The 17,955-nt window shown below is 41.8% G+C and overlaps 1 protein-coding gene across 3 annotated transcripts in view; it reads right to left on the bottom strand.

Moving 5' to 3' along the window:
* Positions 1-3,525: 3,525 nt before the first annotated feature.
* The window catches only part of CDC20B (cell division cycle 20B), a 55,147-nt gene continuing 40,717 nt past the window's right edge, over positions 3,526-17,955 (bottom strand). Inside the window, exons 8-12 of one of the 3 annotated variants that reach the window (XM_047760749.1) lie at positions 14,343-14,437; positions 13,264-13,489; positions 9,341-9,466; positions 8,722-8,839; positions 3,526-3,707 (exon numbers count right to left, since the gene is read on the bottom strand). In XM_047760749.1, the coding sequence (XP_047616705.1) occupies positions 3,607-3,707; positions 8,722-8,839; positions 9,341-9,466; positions 13,264-13,489; positions 14,343-14,437 (666 nt within the window). In that variant the 3' untranslated portion in view covers positions 3,526-3,606. The remainder of the gene's footprint in view (positions 3,708-8,721; positions 8,840-9,340; positions 9,467-13,263; positions 13,490-14,342; positions 14,438-17,955) is intronic. The other 2 variants (XM_047760835.1, XM_047760912.1) reach the window with 2 other exon arrangements.

Raw genomic sequence — 17,955 nt, 5'->3', positions numbered from 1 at the left:
AGCTCTGTCTGCAACCTACATCACAGCTCATGGTGACACCAGATCCTTAACCCCCTGAGCAAGGCCAGGGGTCAAACCCACATCCTCCTGGATACTAGTCAGATTCATTAATGATGAGGCACAACGGGAACTCTGGGAATATAAATTTTATAAGTGTGTATATATATACACACACACACATATACATACACACACACAAAGTAAATGCAAACTAAGAACAAATAGTAACACTAAGATACAGCTTTTTAAAACAAATGAAGGAACATAGTGTAAAGACTTAACAAAATACTAGTATAATGGTTTTCAATTAAGGCTGCCCATTAGATTTACCAGGCTATTTAAAATGACCAATGCCCAGGTCTCACCTCTAAAAATTTTTATTTAATTCAGTGAGACCCAGGGCAAAGGATTCCTTATACAAGCTCCCCCAATGATTCTAATAGGCAGCTGAGGATGAGAACTCCTATGTTAGAAAATGAAGTTTCATACTAATATCTAAAAGAGATGCTCTAAAAGAGTCATTAGGATGACATTTTAGATACCCACTATAATCCCTAATTAGGATTTTAACAGCAGTAAGAGGATGGCTGGAATACTCCCTACTGGCAACATTTATTACAGATTTTGAAGTCCACTTAAAAATAGTTGTATGGAACTCTCATTGTTGTATGGTGGAAATGTAAATTGATACAGGTCCTTAGGAAAAGTGCAGTGTCTATTAAAACTAAATGAACACATGCATAATGACCAATTCCACTCCTGGCTAAATACCACACAGAAATAAGGACTTTTTTCCACCAAAGATGTGTTTGAGAATGTCCATGGCAGCTTTATTCTTAAAAGTCAAAATTGAAAATAACTCAAATATTCATCCATAATAAAATGGATAATCATTGTATATACAATAGAATATTGTACAATAGAATATTACACAGCAATAAAAAGGAACAAACTACAGTTTCATGTAACAACATGAATTACTCTTAGAAAATAAGAGTAAAATAAACAAGACAAAAAGATTTACTGTATGATTCCATTTATCTGAAAGTTGGCATAAGGCAAAACTAATTCATAGTGACAGAAGTCAGAATAATGAAGGAGTGTTGACTAAGCACAAAGAAGTCTTCTGGGATAAAGAAATGTTCAGGAGTTCCCGTCGTGGCGCAGTGGTTAACAAATCTGACTAGGAACCATGAGGTTGCGGGTTCGGTCCCTGCCCTTGCTCAGTGGGTTAACGATCCGGTGTTGCCGTGAGCTGTGGTGTAGGTTGCAGACGCGGCTCGGATCCCGCGTTGCTGTGGCTCTGGCGTAGGCCAGGGGCTACAGCTCTGATTCTACCCCTAGCCTGGGAACCTCCATATGCCACGGGAGCAGCCCAAAGAAATAGCAAAAAAAAAAAAAAAAAAAAAGAAATGTTCATATCTTGATCTGGATGATTTATTCATATGATTTTGATCTTAATCTATTCATAAATTAAACATTCCTTGAGCTATACACCCAAGATATATATGCTTGACTGTATGTGAATTGTTAATAGAAATTTCATATTACAAAATGTAAAAAATCAGTTATAGCAAAGGCTTCTGTTTTGTGTATTATGTGTAAGTTCATTTTTTTCTTTACTGAAACCATATTCCAAACTTCCACCAAAACTAACAGCAGTAAAAAATATATTGCTATTTTTATTAAATGAGAACCTTATTCACTCCCAGTATTAACTGAGAGAAATGATCTCTGTTAATGCTACAGTGTCATGAGATTGTTAATACAGAAGAACAATATCAGAATGGTAGGGGACACAGGAAATGGTCTTATCATTTTGTTCCTTTCCCTGCTAAGCTTTTTCTTATGGTTTATATCTAGCTAAATAAGAAGATCAAATGAAAACCATTATCTTAAATAAAAAGAGTGAGTATTATAAGAAAGTATCATACTGCAGCTTTTAGTGACCTAAAATTTTGTAAGGCAAGAATTACTAGCACCATCAAGCAGATTCTTCTGAGTTAAAAAACAGGGAAGAGAACAGAATATATTAGCAATTTGGCAGGAAAGTACTAATTCTCCTTGTATTCACTATTTCAATTTTCAATTATCAAGGCTTTTGTTTTGTACTTTGTTTTTGAGGGGGAGGAGTGTTAGGGAGTGTGTATGTATTGGAGAAAACCATTATGACAAAGCAAATAAATCAATCAACATTTGTTATCTGACATATACATATAGCATTCCAAAGGGCACTTAAAAAATATGACATATGCTCCCTCAACTCCTCAATTTAATTGTCCATGGAAGAAATAAGCATGCTAAAACTTAAATAAACAAAGATTCACATAGCAACAAAAGATTTTTTAAAAACAACTAGAAGAGTGTATTAATACCAAATAGGTGATACAGACTGATGCCAAGAGTTTAAACCCAGGTAACATCATTTCAAAACACTTCCTGGGGGGTTAGAACTTAAATGGACATGAGAAGCAAAGAAAGAGAGGTGCAGGAATTTCAGACTAGAGGAAGAGCTCCAACAAAGTCACAGGGCAGGAAATCACAAGGCTTAGCCCAGGGTTAACATAGGAGGTGACTGAGGATTAACATTAAAAAGTTAGAAGAGTGGCCTGATCAAGCTTGAAGAAACTTTAGCCGTTCTCAAATCCAAATTCCTATCCTTGCAAATATTATGACATACCCAAGCTCACTCAGTCAGTTTATGGCAGAGTCAAGGTAAGTTCAGGTCCCCTAACTTCAGGTTCTGGGCTCAGGACTTTAAGGTTGAAGACAGGGGGTTAGGTAATGGGGAGTCATTGAGAGTTTATGAGCAGGAGACTAGGAGAATCAGCAGAGTGCTTTTAGAAATTTAACCAGTCATTTGGAAACCCATGAAGAATAAAGACAGGGAACTAGTTAGAAGGAAATGACCACAAACTGCTTAGCAGGTGTCCAGGACATGACCAGGGTAAAACAAAAAAACAGAGAACAAGGGGTAAATTGAATTATCAGGAGGTTCCCTGAGTGATGGGATAATCAGGATAGGCATGGGAGCATGAAGAGGAGAAAGGGTATCCCACAGAAGACCTCATTTTGAGAGGAAAGAATATGCATGCTTAACATAGAGTAGCACTTTAATCAATATTTTCCAAGTGAATAAGTTTTGTTTTTAATGTATTGAGTTTGAGCTAAAGACATAAAAGTTTCTTGAGAAAGAAATAACCAGAGGAAGAGAGAAGTATGAAGCTGGCACTTAGGAGAAATGACAAGTGGGAAAGAAATGTTTAGAAATCTTTGTTGCAGATATTACTGTGACTATACCAGTGAAAATGCATCTCTAACAAGGAAGAGACAGAGAGAGAAGAAGAAAAGGTGAGGAGGAGGAAGCAGTGGAGGAGGAGGAGGAAAGCAGAGAGAGAAGCATAGAGTCAAAGACAACATCTGGGAAATGCAATGGGATGAAGCAGAGCAAATAAAGTAACCTGAGAAGGAAGATCAGGGGGTCAGGCATTCACCTCAGGAAAGGCACATCAACTGAGCCTCATGACAACACTATGGAGAAGTCAAAGCCAACATCATTATTCTCACTTAGAAATGAGGAAGCTGAGGCTGAGAGGGGCTGAGTGACTAGTGGCAATTCCATACACAGGCTATGCCATCAGCTGCAGCAGAAAACACCTTGGTCTGGTCTGGACTCAAAGCCAGGTGCAGCACTCTGCCTCTGTGGCCTGTGGGAAGAAGAACAGAGGTCATGATCCACGTGGCAAGAGCTGTTGCTGAGGAGAGAGCAGCCATCTCAGCTGAGGCCATGAATCCCAGGATAAAGGGCTTCTCTGAAGACCTGCCACATTCAAGTCATCCCTTTGGGACCTGGGTTTCAAGGAGGGCTGGCACTCCCACACAACTTTTGCCATGGAAAACACCAGCAAGGGCAGACTCTGTGCAGCATCATAAAGTATTGCTTCACTATTCCTCCTTCAGAGTGCTCCCCACTTGTATCAGTTTCCTAAGGCTGCTATAATTACCACAAACTGCATGGCTTAAGACAATAGAAATTTATTGGACAAAGCTGACTCCATGAAAAGAAGCTGGGGATGGGAGGATGGGGAAAGGAAGGAGGTTGGATGTTTTTAACTGGGTAAGTATCTGGGGGCACAACTAAAATCAGACAAGGTGGGTAGTCACCTCCTTACAGAAGCAGTACTGCTAACAATTTGATTGAGAGCTGAAATTTCAGAAATAATCTTGTTTTCTGACACAAGAGTCTCAAAAGCAAGGAACGAAGATAGACTAATCCACTCCCGAAGGAGATATTTCTTAGATACTTGGTTTTTTTTTTTTTTCCATCTGCACACTAACTCCCAATGCTCTTCATGCATGCACACACACACAGACATGCACAAACACACACAGACATGCACCCAGGGAGACATGGGATTGGCCTAAAACATGTTGGTGCATAAAAAAGGTTTAAATTCATAGGTATAACACAACACTCTTATTATGCAGATGAAGAAAAAAATTTAATATTAAACACCTTGTTCAAGGTCACACAGCTAATTAATAGCAGAGCCAGAACTCAAATCCAGTTCAATGCTTCAACTACTTAGAGCACACTCCTAGGCCCAATGCGAAGAAGAACCTCTTTTTCTATTAAAGGCCACTGCCCACTGTTTTTTTAATTTTAAAAATTTAAGAAATTTAAGCCATGACATGAAAAACTTAAGTTAGGATGAATATAGATCATTATACAAATGTTTTTAAATTAAACCTATAAAAGAAAAATCTATTCAACAAATACAATCAGTAATAATGCTTTCATCCTTTATTATTATATAAGACGAAGAGGAAAGAAGACGAGAAAATCGAAAAAGGGATAACGGGAAAAAAATTCCAAATATTTTACAGAGCAGGCTTTGAAAAATATTTTGCAAAATGACACTTAGATGGAAACAAAAGCTTTTTTTTTTTTTTTTTTTTTTGGCCATGCCTGTGGAAGTTCTAGGACCAGGGATCAAACCCACACCACAGTAGCAACATGAGCCACAGCAGAGACTCATGGCTGTGCGAGATCCCTAACCCACTGTGCCACAAGGAAGTCCAAAACAAAAGCATTCTTGAAATACTCCTCTCAAATTTGTGACAATCTTAGTTTACTAGATAGTGGGAAATGCCACCTTATCTCAAGTGAAGTCCTGTAAAAGATTTACATCCCCAGGTTCCAAGGGTATGGTCACTGAAAGCATTGAGAGTTTAGTCTTCTCTATGCAGCTACAAGTGTAAATGAGACCACGTACTGATTCGTGTGCTTTGGAAAATGAAACCCAGTCAAAGGCCGAATCATACTTTTAGGCTAGAAAGTGACCTACCACTGTTTGAGTGCTTAGAAACTACAACTCCTGGGAGTTCCCGTCGTGGCGCAGTGGTTAACAAATCCAACTAGGAACCATGAGGTTGCGGGTTCGGTCCCTGCCCTTGTTCAGTGGGTTAACGATCCGGCGTTGCCATGAGCTGTGGTGTAGGTTGCAGACGCGGCTCGGATCCCGCGTTGCTGTGGCTCTGGCATAGGCCGGTGGCTACAGCTCCGATTCAACCCCTAGCCTGGGAACCTCCATATGCCAAGGGAGCGGCCCAAGAAATAGCAACAACAACAACAACAACAAAAGACAAAAGACAAAAAAAAAAGGAAAAAGAAACTACAACTCCTGGCAGGATAGGAGAGGGAATTACATGCTATCTTTCTTCTGTGGTCAGCTGGGAGAGGTCTCTTTAGCTAAAATTTTCCACCAAAGAATTATGACTGTGGGTAACAGGGTGAGACTTAGTAAAGGCATGACCACAACTTACAATAGCTTTTTTCCAGATCTTTTACCACAACCCGTTGTTGTCGAATTTTATGTGGTGACCCCTATACACAGACACACAAATGTCCCAATAGCTATAACAGAAGTTTCACAAGACAACATCTACTTTTCCATTTCTCCATTCTATACCATTCCATTTCTTTTTTTATGCTGATCTTGACCCACAATGGAAACAGTGACTCACAGTTAAAAACATGCAGAAGTTAAGGACCTCAGCATCCCCACGTGGCAGTGCCCCCTGAAGTGTGTTCGTGGAGCAAGTACCTCGAGATGCTCCCAAACGAATATTTCCCAAATGGATTAGGGCAACACTGAATGTTATAACTCCTTTTGTAGATTTACAATACACATAATGTATCAAAGACGCTGAGCTATCCTTAGGAAAGAAAACTGTTTTTATTTAACCCAGAATTTCCAAATTTATCTGACCACATAATGTGTGTTTGTATAACAATCTTCCTGCTTATGCACTTTTGAGAAATACTATGTCCAGAAAAACTGCTAAGTTAGAGATGCAAATTAGTGTCTAAAAGTTCAATGTAACTACATCTCCTCCAACCATAAACATTTTAAGGGAAAGAGAAAGGGTTAGATGTACTCTTTGGATTGTTATCTAATATCAATGAAAAAATTCATAAGGCATTAAAACTTTAAAAATAAATACCTTGTTAAGGTCAGAGGAGCAAACAACAACAACCAAAAAAAACCACAATGGTAAGTACATTCTTCATTCTAAGCATCAGCAAACTGATTCAAGTATCTATCAATACCTCCATCTATCTAGCTGCTAGAATTATAATTTTGTAAAGAACTGAGTTTTAAGGCTTGATTTAAAATATTTCTCTAAACTGAGACGGTCCAGTGAATTATGATTAAATATATTCAAAGGACCAAGCCGTGCTTCTCCCACACTCAGGCTGGCACTGAAGTGGCTCTATCAAGAGCCACCTGTACTTTATTTACCAAGTCACAGTCACACAGTGTAACAGCTGAAGGATATAGAGTCATTCTGAGGCTAACCAGAGCTCCAGCCAGGCTGACCAGCAGAAGCAGGAAGTCATCTCATGGGTGTTGTGTTGCTGGCAAATAACATCCTCGGAGGCTCCAAAGAGTGTCATCATGGGTATTATCACTACCTAACATTGTCTGTATTTGGGTTTTGTTGGTCTCCTCCCACATAATTGCAGCCTCCATGAGGACAAGGATATTGTCATCTGTGTATTCCCAGCACCCCTAAAAGTGCCTGGCACAAAGTAGATGCTTAATAAATAAATGTTAGATAAATAAATATCAGGGATGACTGGGAGACAAGTTGAATGGTGAGAGGAAGAGGATAGAATATGTAATCAGAGGTCTACAAGAGACTGGACACCACTGCTCTGTTCTTTCATCAGTGAATACTTCTTTCTTCCTATTTCCCAGGGCTAGAGAAATGGAGAGACTACTCACCCTCAGTCCCTCCCCTTTAGCATTTCAGATTGCACTTGAGAACAGTTGAGACTCTTCAGGATAAGACCTCAGTCTTGTTCTCCATCATGGGGTCTTGCTCTCAAGAAGTAGCCAGTGTTGGGAGTTCCCTGGTGGCTCAGCAGGTTAAGGATCTGGTGTTGTCACTGCTGTGGCTCTGGTTACTGCTATGATGTAGGTTTTATCACTGGCCCAGGAATTTCTGCATGCTACAGGCATGGCCAAAAGAAGAGGTAGCCAGTACAGCTCCGAATTTCCTTTATTTGGGATTCTACCTGCCTCCATGTGACATTTGTGCTTCTTATTAAATGACTAGAGGAGTTCCCTGGTAGCTCAGCAGGTTAAGGATCCAGCATCATCACTGCTGTGGCTCGGGTTGCTGCTGTGGCACTGGTTTCATCCCTGGCCTGGGAACTTCTGCATGCCATGAGTGCAGCCAAAAAAAAGAAAATAAAAAATGATCAGAATCAAAGGATTAAAACTGATCAGAGCATAAAAGGGTAGATAGTGTGTGATTCTCTTTACATCAGGGTTTCTCAACCAAGACAACTGGATATTTCTCTGATGGGATGTTCAGCAGCAACTCTGGACCCTACCCATTAGCTGCCAGTAACATACCTCCCCAAAGCTGTGACAGCCAAAAATGTCTCCAGATATTGCCAATGTCCCCCGGTGGTGGGCAGGGGGTGGGCGACACTGCGCCCAGGTGAGAACCGTTGTCTGACATAAAGCATAAAATCAGATGAAACAGGCTGAGGTTGTTGGCAGTCAGAGTGAGGGGTAGAGGGATTCTGGAAGAGGAAATCATGCTCTGTTTCTGGAACTGGGTGTTGGTTACGTGAATATGTTCAGTTTGCAGGAAACTTATCAAGTTGGCCTCGTGTGTGCAGACGTTCATGTGGGTGTTATAATTCAGTAAAGTATTTTTAAAAATAAAAATAATAAAGTAGCCAGTAAACGTTTCCAGACTATGCCGAGAAAGAACAGCAGTCTGCCTTGAAAGGGCAGAGGCTCCCCAGAATCTCATGCTCTGGAGTAGTCTCCCCCCTCATTATATTTCCTTGCCTCCCACACATTTCAGCACTGCTGGTTCTTCTTCACAATAGGGCAAGATGAGCTATTATGCCCAGAATTCAGAAGCACAGCTTGAAAACTGTCCACAATCATCACCGCATCATCCATGCACATGGGCAAGAAGACATGACAATTATCAGTGATGAGCAGTCTTAGTCAGATTCTGAAACACTCATCTATACCCTCCCTGAGGTGTGGTGGGTGTAGGCCTTTTTCCTCTGATGAAATATATACTTCAAAGAACCAGAAGAAGAATATCTTCCATTTGTGACTTTTTCCACCAATGGAAACTTACTCTGCAGTTGGTACATGGCATTCTACTTAGCTCTTTACTTACCAAAAAACCCACCTGACCTGGCCAGAGCAGGGCAGGCCCACACAGTCACATCATTCTTAGGAGAACCTTGGCCAGTTGCAATCTCCTTTGTCTTTGGTAGCCAGACAAGGGAACAAATCTGTAATAATGACCCCCCCAAAAAAATACAGAATTATGGCAATTTCTGATGCATTATGAATGCATTTTAAACTGATTCTAGGTAATATGCTCTGTCCACATGTATCCTCAAGTCCACACGTGGTGTTAGAGTATTAGAGGAATTATGTTAGTTCTAAGAAAGTTTATCCCAAGGCAACAAAGGACTAAATATAAAAAAAGTCTTAGGCACAATGAACCTTCAGATTTAAGTGGACTATGGTCATTGTCCAGGAATAGTCAGACTGCTCTCAAGTTTCACGGCCAAAGCAGTGCCAAGAAAGAAGGGGAATTAAAAAAAAAAAAAGATATGTAAGTTAAATTAATTTTCAACTCAAAGAGGTTTTACAAAAATAAACTCTTAAGAACTGAAATTCCTATGGATTCACAGGTAAAGAGAGGTGGGTTTGGGTCCTATGCGCTATCATAAGTTGTTACCACAAGATTCTAGATCAGAGAGAAAGTGAACTCCAGAGAAGTTTACCTGTGAGTTTGTGCTTGGGGTCTGGATGCTCTGCCCAGTATTTATGTCCAGGATGTGTAAGTGTCCATCCTTCATTCCTCCTCCAACAGCAAGGACTTCAGACTGCCAGGGACACCAATCCATGGCCTTAAAGTTCCAAATAATCATACAGGCAGGTGAGCCTTGGAGAAGGTGAACTCGTGGATGTGATGCATGCAGGTAAGCAAAAGTTCCAGAGCTCTGCCCCATCACAGCTCTCTTGGACCTCTGATCCGAAGGCAGGAGCTACTGCACTCTCCAGAAATTACTTCTTAAGAACTAAAAATCACCTTTGGTGTCCTCTTCAAATTTAGATAATAATTGCAAATATTTTAAACAGAAAAACCACACAATAGTGTGTCTGAAAAACTACATTCACTACATCCTATGGGGCAAAATCTACTGCTAGAGTGGTGGACATGTGCCCCTAGAATCTGGTTATGAAATGGCCTCGCTCTGGTTTATCTACCTGTGTCCTTGGGTTCTAGGTCAGAGAAGGGAATAGAAGAAAAAAGAGAGCTATGCCTGATTGCTCGCAACTCAAAAAATCTCATTATTTCTGATCCCAATACATTTCGGAAAATAAAATTGCCTTTTTCTTTCTTGCCTTTCAAATTATTATAGTTAATTCTTTAAAAGAGAATTTAGTATTACTCATTTATATTAATAATTTAAATAACTAGTAACAGTAACTTTAAAGACTATTTTAACAAATAGTTCAATTATATGTATCTGTATGTCCTTTTCAATCATCCTGGCAACTAGTCTCATTTTTGCATATTATCTTCTATATGTAAAAGTATTTTATAAAGTACTAAACATAATGTATATACTATTTTATTTGCTGTTCTATCAGAAACAATAGAATGCACCAAAAGTGTCGCTACAGGACTTCCCGAATTAGGTTATAAAAGATGATGCCACTTTCACCTTGTTCTCTGAAGCACTGGCCCTGTTGCCCTGAGCCCAAAATCCAACTCTCTTAAGGCTGCCATGTTGGAAGGAAACCCAAAGTAGTCCAAATAGAAGTTCTGAGATTAAATGAAGAGGGAGGATGCCTGGCCGGCTACCAGCTGCTCTAGCTCCCAGCACTTTTAGCTTCAGTCACTGTCTGACTATAACCTCATGAGAGACCCTGAGCCAGAACTGCTCAGAAGAGCCTTTCCCAAATCTGCTCCACAGAACCCATAAAAGAGAATAAAATAATTGTTGTGTTAAGCCACTAAGTTTTAGGGTAATTTGTTAATAGCAATAGATAACCAGAATAAATGTCATAAATAGAAACCTTAGACAATGAAATATGGTTGTAGTTCATACAAGGACAATGAATAACTCTAAGCATCCAACCTACACTCAAAGTAAATACACTTGCCTTATATTGTGACTAAATGTACAATTTAATTTTCAGTTGAAATAAATATATTTACTATTTATATATCATATCTTATGGTTACCTTCTTAATTATCTTTCTAAAATAACCATTCATTTACACCCCTACCTAGGTTGGATAAGAGGGCTATTTCAGTAAACACAAAGTTTTGCATACACTTTGAAGAGGCTCAGACATTCTCCTGAGCTGGCGGACCCAAGTTCTGTCATGGAATGGATATTAGTATTTTTTATATGTATTAATAATCATTTTCTTCAAGACCCTACTTCTAATTAGCTTTTACTATAAATAAGCTGTTTTGGCAAAACTAGAAACTCCATCACAAGAGGAGTCACACAGACGTCAACCTATGAAGTCTGCTCCTGCTATACTAATCGGCTAATTGATAGTGAGTGGGAAAATATTTACACTATGACTGTTTTTGTGATTCCCCAGGTTGTAGCTGCCACAAGGCTTGGCTGCTCAGGTTTCATGACGCAATTAGTTCAATTCACTATATTTCTGATAAGACGTCTAAGAATGTAAGCAGCTCTTTGCAAGAAGCAGTTCTTAAAGGAGGCTTTTTGTCTTGTCACTTCAGCAAAGCTATATTTTAACTAACCTCTACACCAGATCCCCCCATGCTTAACTCACCTCCAGCCCAAGCATACCTCTCAAATCTTGCGGTCATACAATGCTTCGCCCAACCTGTTGATTCATAGAATAAAGCAACCTTTCCTTTTCCAGCCAAGCCTCTCCAAGTGGCAAGCAGCCCAACTTGAGTTCAGTAACAGGAAGGTAACTTGTTTAGCTTGGCTTGGGTTTTTCACTTGTTTTTTTGTTGTTTTGCTTTGTTATTGTATTTTGTTTACAGACAGAATATTTTACATACATTTTTCCCTAGATTTTTTTCAAGTCATTAGTAATGAGAATTTGGAATTAAAATTATTCTCAGTGTCCTGTGGACATGAAAAATCATAGCATTATTGGGCCAATATTATGCAGTAGTAGCAGGCACTACATATCCCATCCTATGTTAAGAAACTCTGGAGTTCTCCTGTGGCACAGCAGGTTAAGGATCTGGTCTTATCACTATAGCAGCTTGGGATCACTGCGGCAGCATGGGTTCCATCCCTGGCTTGAGAACTTCTACATGCATGGGTGCGGCCAAAAAAAAAAAAAAAAGCCTCTGTGATAACATTTAAGTTCTCATTCTAATAAACTTGCTTATAGTCAATAAAATAGAATCATTTCTTTGCTCTGTGGGGTAATAAATATTCTGGGACCACACTGAAGCCAAGACATAGATTTGTGACAACAAAGGAAGGAAAATATGGATTTTTTTTTTTTTACTAGAAATAAGAATTCGAAATACAAAGAAATGAAAAATTATAAGCCTGGAGTTCCCATTGTAGCTCAATGGGTTATGAACCCGACTAGTGCCCACGAGGATGCAGCTTCGATCCTTGGCCTTGCTCTGCGGGTTAAAGAGCCGGCATTGCCGTGAGCTGCTGTGTAGGTTGCAAATGCGACTTGTATCCAGCGTTGCTGTGGCTGTGGCGTAGCCTGGCAGCTGCAACTCCAATTTGACTCCTAGCCTGGGAACCTCCATATACCACAGGTGTGGCCCTGAAAAGGAAAAAAAAAAAACTAAATTAAATTATGAGACAGAGCATGGTGGAGCATTGGTTTAACTCTACGAAGAGTCTCCTCCTTTCTTGGGTGTGAGCTCATGAAATAGGCCTGTTCAGTCAGTGTACCCATTTCTCTGGCCACAATTATCAACTGAGAGACAAGAAAGTGACCAAAGCCAGACCAGGGTCCTGCCTGGGATTTTCTATCAGAGTTGTAAGGAATAATGGTTTCTTATCCAACTCCCATCTAAAACATCTGAATCTGAAGCTGCCAAGAGCCATCATGCCCACCAAATGGAGTCCAAATAAAGAATGAAAACTAGGGAGTTCCCATCATGGCTCATCAGAAACAAATCTGACTAGTATCCATGAGGACACAGGTTCAATCCCTGGCCTTGCTCAGGGGGTTAAGAATCTGGCGTTACCATGAGATCTGGCATGGCTGTGGCTGTGGCTGTGGCATAAGCAAGCAGTTGCAGCTCCAATTCCACCCCTAGCCTGGGAACCTCATATGCCGAGGGTGCGGCCCTAAAAAGACAAGAAAAGAAAGAGAGAGACAAGCAGAGCCAGGAGCCAAAAAACAGGACTCTTACAACACTACTTAGGGACCTACATCCAGCCAACGTTTAAATCAGCTGTATATACCAGGACTCCTCCATAACATAAGCCAATGTCTTTTCTGTTTTGCTTAAGCTCAAGGTTTCAGTCACTTAACAACCAAAAAAATCTGACACAGGGGGAGTATAAATAGGGTTGTCTTTCGGGAGAGTGATGGCAAAGTCCCAAACAAATTCTGGGGTAATAAAATCTCAAAGGATTGGCTTGATGGCTTTGTTTTCATGGGTAAAGGATACCCAGTGGTCTCTGAGTAAAGGGGAACCTAGAAAACTGTTGTTCTTACCTTGACTGCTGTAGGTTGGGGTATGACTTTTAGTGGGTGACCCTGTGCAGTCACACCTGGATCATGGGGCCATATAGTCAGCAGCCCGTCACTGCAGCCACTGGAAAGCAGCCTGCCATCTGGCGACCACTTCAGGGCACACACAGCTTGCTTGTGGTGAAGAGTTCCAACACGGTGCTGGGCTACCCGAACATCGTGATGATAAACACGGCCCAGTCTCGACCCGCTGCGCAGAGGCAAAGGAGCAGGTTTAGGACCGAAAACCTGAGTCCTGTTTGCTACATAAGCATTTGAAAACATGAAGAGAAGTATTGTTCAAACTACTGAAAAACTCCTGAGGATAGATTCAAAACACAGACATTCCTTGAGTGAGTAAGAATGGGTGTTCAGCCTGGGTAATTCTCCTTACAAGTAAAATAGATTTGTCTGGCAGAGTCTGAAATACAGATGTTGAGAAGATATCCTTTGATAGAGATCTCCAATGGCTGTAATATGATGCAGGCAGGCATGGAAAAGATAAATTTAGAAGACTGTTATATTTTCCAAGGTAGTAGTTTAAGTAATGGACTTAGGAATTATTACTTTTCTGGAATTCAAAATATTTCGTATTATCCCAGTGACAATATATCTCAATGGTTTTATATATGTGTATGTATGTGTATGTATACATACATATACCGTTTATATAAACGATAGGTTTAGAAATATATTATTTCCTTTTCCTATTAATCTACAGATCTATTTGTTTGCTAATGCCACCAATATCTAAAAAAAGTATAAAACTATTTGAATGTCTCAGCAAACTGCAATATCATTCAAAATCAGTGGGTAATATCTCTTATTCTCAGTGATTTGGGTCCAAATGGTAATAAAGATCTTATCACTCAAAGACAATGAACTCTTTCTGGACTAATTCAATTTTCTCTAAGGAGAAAGTAAATAGCTGTGAGGTGGAGCATAAGTGCTACTAATCATGCCTGTTTAACTTGGGGGTTGGTTTTCAATATTATGGATCTGTTCATTCAGCATGTAATCAATTGGTGGTGCAAATATAATTGGTTCCAGTAAGATGCTCTTACCTGCTAAGGATACAGTGATTCCAGCTCAGAGCCCCAACTACTGACAAATGACCGAGCATATTTCTCAGCCGCTTTTTAGTGACCACATCCCATAACTGAAAAAATCAACAAGCATGGTTACATAGCCTTGACATTTTCACAACCCACTGTCTCCTCAGAGACCTGATAACCAATTAGTGTTCACAGAGCCAGTCCTGTCGCTAGGTGAAAGCTCAGCCCCTCTTCCCCTAGTTGGCAGTTCCCCAGGCTGTTTGCATATTGGGATCACCTGGGAACAGCCTCTGGCTTCTAGCCATTGTGATTTAATGATGGGGATAGAGCCTGGGGCTAGTGCCTTGATTTTAAAGTTCCCCAGGTGAATTTAGCGAGCAGTCAAAGGTTAAGAATTTCTATCACCCTTTTAGTTTTTTCAAATTGTAAGAATTTAAAACCTGGAAATCTACCTACAGTTACCAACAAATAAAATTTAGGTGTCCAAACAATTTTTAGAATCAGGAATTCAATTTACTGCTAAGAGAGTCCTTTCCTGCCAGCTATAAATGATATTCTGACCCAAATGAGGAATGAGAACTTTGGCATAAGAAGAAATCATATCATAACCCTTATAGTATCCAGTATCATTACAGAGATGAGAAAGCAGTAGTGTAGGAGAAAATGTCCCAATAAAAAGGTAGAAAGGAGAGACCCCGGCCATGATGACTAAGCAAAGGCCAGCCAACTGCTCCCTAAATACCCCTCCCCACCCCCCCCACATCTGCTTCTGTAAAGTTAATTCTGCAATTATAACCCTGCCTGTTCTCACTCCGGTCCAACCAGCCAAGCACAGGCCTGGAAGAGCTAGCCCATAAAAGCCTTGTGAAACCCTTCTTTGGGGTGGCTCAGACTCCGGAGAGTGATCTCCCTTGAGCCCGCCGGTGTAATAAACGTGAGATCTCCAACTCTCCTAGTGCTTGGTTTCTCCCCAGGAGAAAGAGCTGATACCCTGCAGCCACAGAGCTGCTGGAGCTGATACACTACAGCCACAGAGCTGATACACTAGGGCCACGGGGCTGCTGGACAGCTGCAGTAACATTTCTGGAGGCCCCAGCAAGATTCCAACCGTTCTGGCTTGCTGAGCCACAGGAGCGGTGGTAAGGCTACATGGGACCCGGGGAGCTGCAGACCGAATGAGGCGGTCCGCCACCCAGTGGCATTCTGGGTCCTCCTTTGTGAGTGGCATTCCTGACTCCCTGGCAACCGAACCCAGACCAGACTCAGTGGAGAGACAGACCAACTCACCAGGAAGGCGTCTGGACAAGGTAAGGCCCCAGGGCCAACCCCAGTCAGGTCCTGCCCCAGCGGGCAGAAGAGGGGACTGATCACCCCCTTAGGGAGACTCTCCCAGTAGGAATCTGTGCCTGACCAGACTAGTAGTCCTAGTGCTCCAAATTGGAAGCGGAGGAACCTCTTTGCTCGGGCGGAGCAACTGTCAGGAGTAGCTGATTGAAAGTTGTGCTTGATCGAGCTACTAGTTAGGGACTCCCTGGGAGTGGGAGGCATTGTGATAACCTCTGAGTGTGTGTGAGAGTGAATGAGCGACCTGATTCGCTTGCGTTTCAGGTTCGAGTCTGTGGCCCCACGGCCTTAGCAGCTATGGGGTCCGAGTGGGTCCTAACCTGCAGTTCCGCAGTGACTTCATAAGGCTTATGGCTGTAGTGGACTCTGAGGTTCTCTTCCCTCCCTGCGAGTCAAATCCAAGATCGGGGTTTATATGAACCAGCCAATTGCTAAGAGGCACCTAAACTCCCGAGAGGGGGGCGGTCAGGCGGACATTTGAATGGCCACCTTTTGAGAAGGGGGCACCCTCCCTTGTTTTGTCTGTGCCACCAGCACAGGGTGGCCACATGGGGTGGGACCTAACCCAGAAGCCCATGAGCCAGAGACCCCTGTGCTCCCTCCATTTGGGCCAGAAATTCTTCAAGGAGATCTCTAATTTGACCTTGACCCCAGGCCTCCAGGAACTCCTGCCCCAGATTCTAAACCCACTATGGGACTGCCCATTTTCAGTTCATGGAGGCCCAGGATCTGAATCAGGGAGACTTCCCCTAAGGTTGGGTACAGCCCCAGTTGGAAATTCCTCTATTGGAACCCCTATTTTGTCACCAGCCCGTTATCCCCGTCTCCTGCTACATCAGTTCAGGGTATAAGGAGAACTAGGTACAAGGCCCCCGTCCTTTGTCCAAACAACAGAACTTGCGTGCGTGCCTTCCTAAGACCAGGGGCCCAGATCGATTGGAGACACTTGCAACAAAGCAGGCTAAGTGGGAGCTATTTTGTTTCCAGGAGTGGCGGAGGCAACACTATTGGGGATACCACTCACGAGGTCAGAGAAGGTTTCATAATATCAGGCCATAGACAGGATCCACAGAAAGACACATGGGCTCGTCCAAGTTCAAACCCATAGTCCTAGACTGGGTGATCAAAGATTTCAAAAAGGGATTTTCTGGAGATTATGGGGTCAATATGACCCCATGAAAACTCTGCCCCTTGTGTAAACTTGAATGGCCATTTTTCCATGTAGGCTAGCCATCAGAGGGCGTCCTAGACCCCAACCGGGCAAGCGGTATAACAGGTGGTCACAGGGACACCAGAACATCCCGATCAGTTCCAGAATTGCTCCCCCTCCTCCCAAATATACCAAGAAAGGAAGGATTAAGTCTTAGGAAATGCTCAAGGCTGGGGAGATGAATGGTTTGTTATAAATGCCAGAGGCAGATCAGGAGAGGAACAAACAATATTCCCCACAGGGTGTCAGGCATTTCCTATGAGCCATCCTAATTGGTCTGTTGATGAGAGGGATAAAAACAATTGGCATAGGAATCATTTTATTACTTGTTTGGTTGAGGGACTAAAAGCTGCACAAGTTAAAGCCCATTAACTACTCCAAACTATCAGAGGTTTACCTAGGGGAACTCTGTCTATTCCTTAAGGAAGAATGCAGTTTTGTTTTTTTGTTTTGGTTTTTTTTGGGGGGGGGAGGTTTGTCTTTTTTTGCCTTTTCTTTGAGCCCTCCTGCAGCATATGGAGGTTCCCAGGCTAGGGGTCGAATTGGAGCTGTGGCCACCAGCCTACAGCCAGCCACAGCAACGCGGGATCCGAGCCGCGTCTGCGACCTATACCACAGCTCACGGCAACGCCGGATCCTTAACCCACTGAGCAAGGGCAGGGATCGAACCCTCAACCTCATGGTTCCTAGTCAGATTGGTTAACCACTGAGCCACGGCAGGAACTCCAGAATGCAGTTTTTATGCCAACAATTTAGGAGTAGTCAGGGGCATGGCACAACAATTAAAAGAGCTAATAACCAAGAGGGGCAAGAATTGGCAGTCTTCAAACCACTGGAATAAGATCTGGAACTGGGCTTCATGGCTCCTACACTCAACTGGGCCTCTTACTATACTCATCATTGCCCTCTTGTTTGGGCCCTGTATTCTTAATACAATTACTCATTTCATAACCACACGAATTGAGTCTATAAAGTTGCAAAGTCAGAACACAGTATGCCTCCCTAGACACATCAGACACAAACAACTTGACTTCTAAAATTGCTTGCTCCAAGAAAGTGGAAAAGCTT

The sequence above is a fragment of the Phacochoerus africanus genome, chromosome 1 (assembly GCF_016906955.1).
Source record: "Phacochoerus africanus isolate WHEZ1 chromosome 1, ROS_Pafr_v1, whole genome shotgun sequence".
Taxonomy (NCBI): Eukaryota; Metazoa; Chordata; class Mammalia; order Artiodactyla; family Suidae; genus Phacochoerus; species Phacochoerus africanus.
This window is presented reverse-complemented; position numbering and strand designations above follow the sequence as displayed.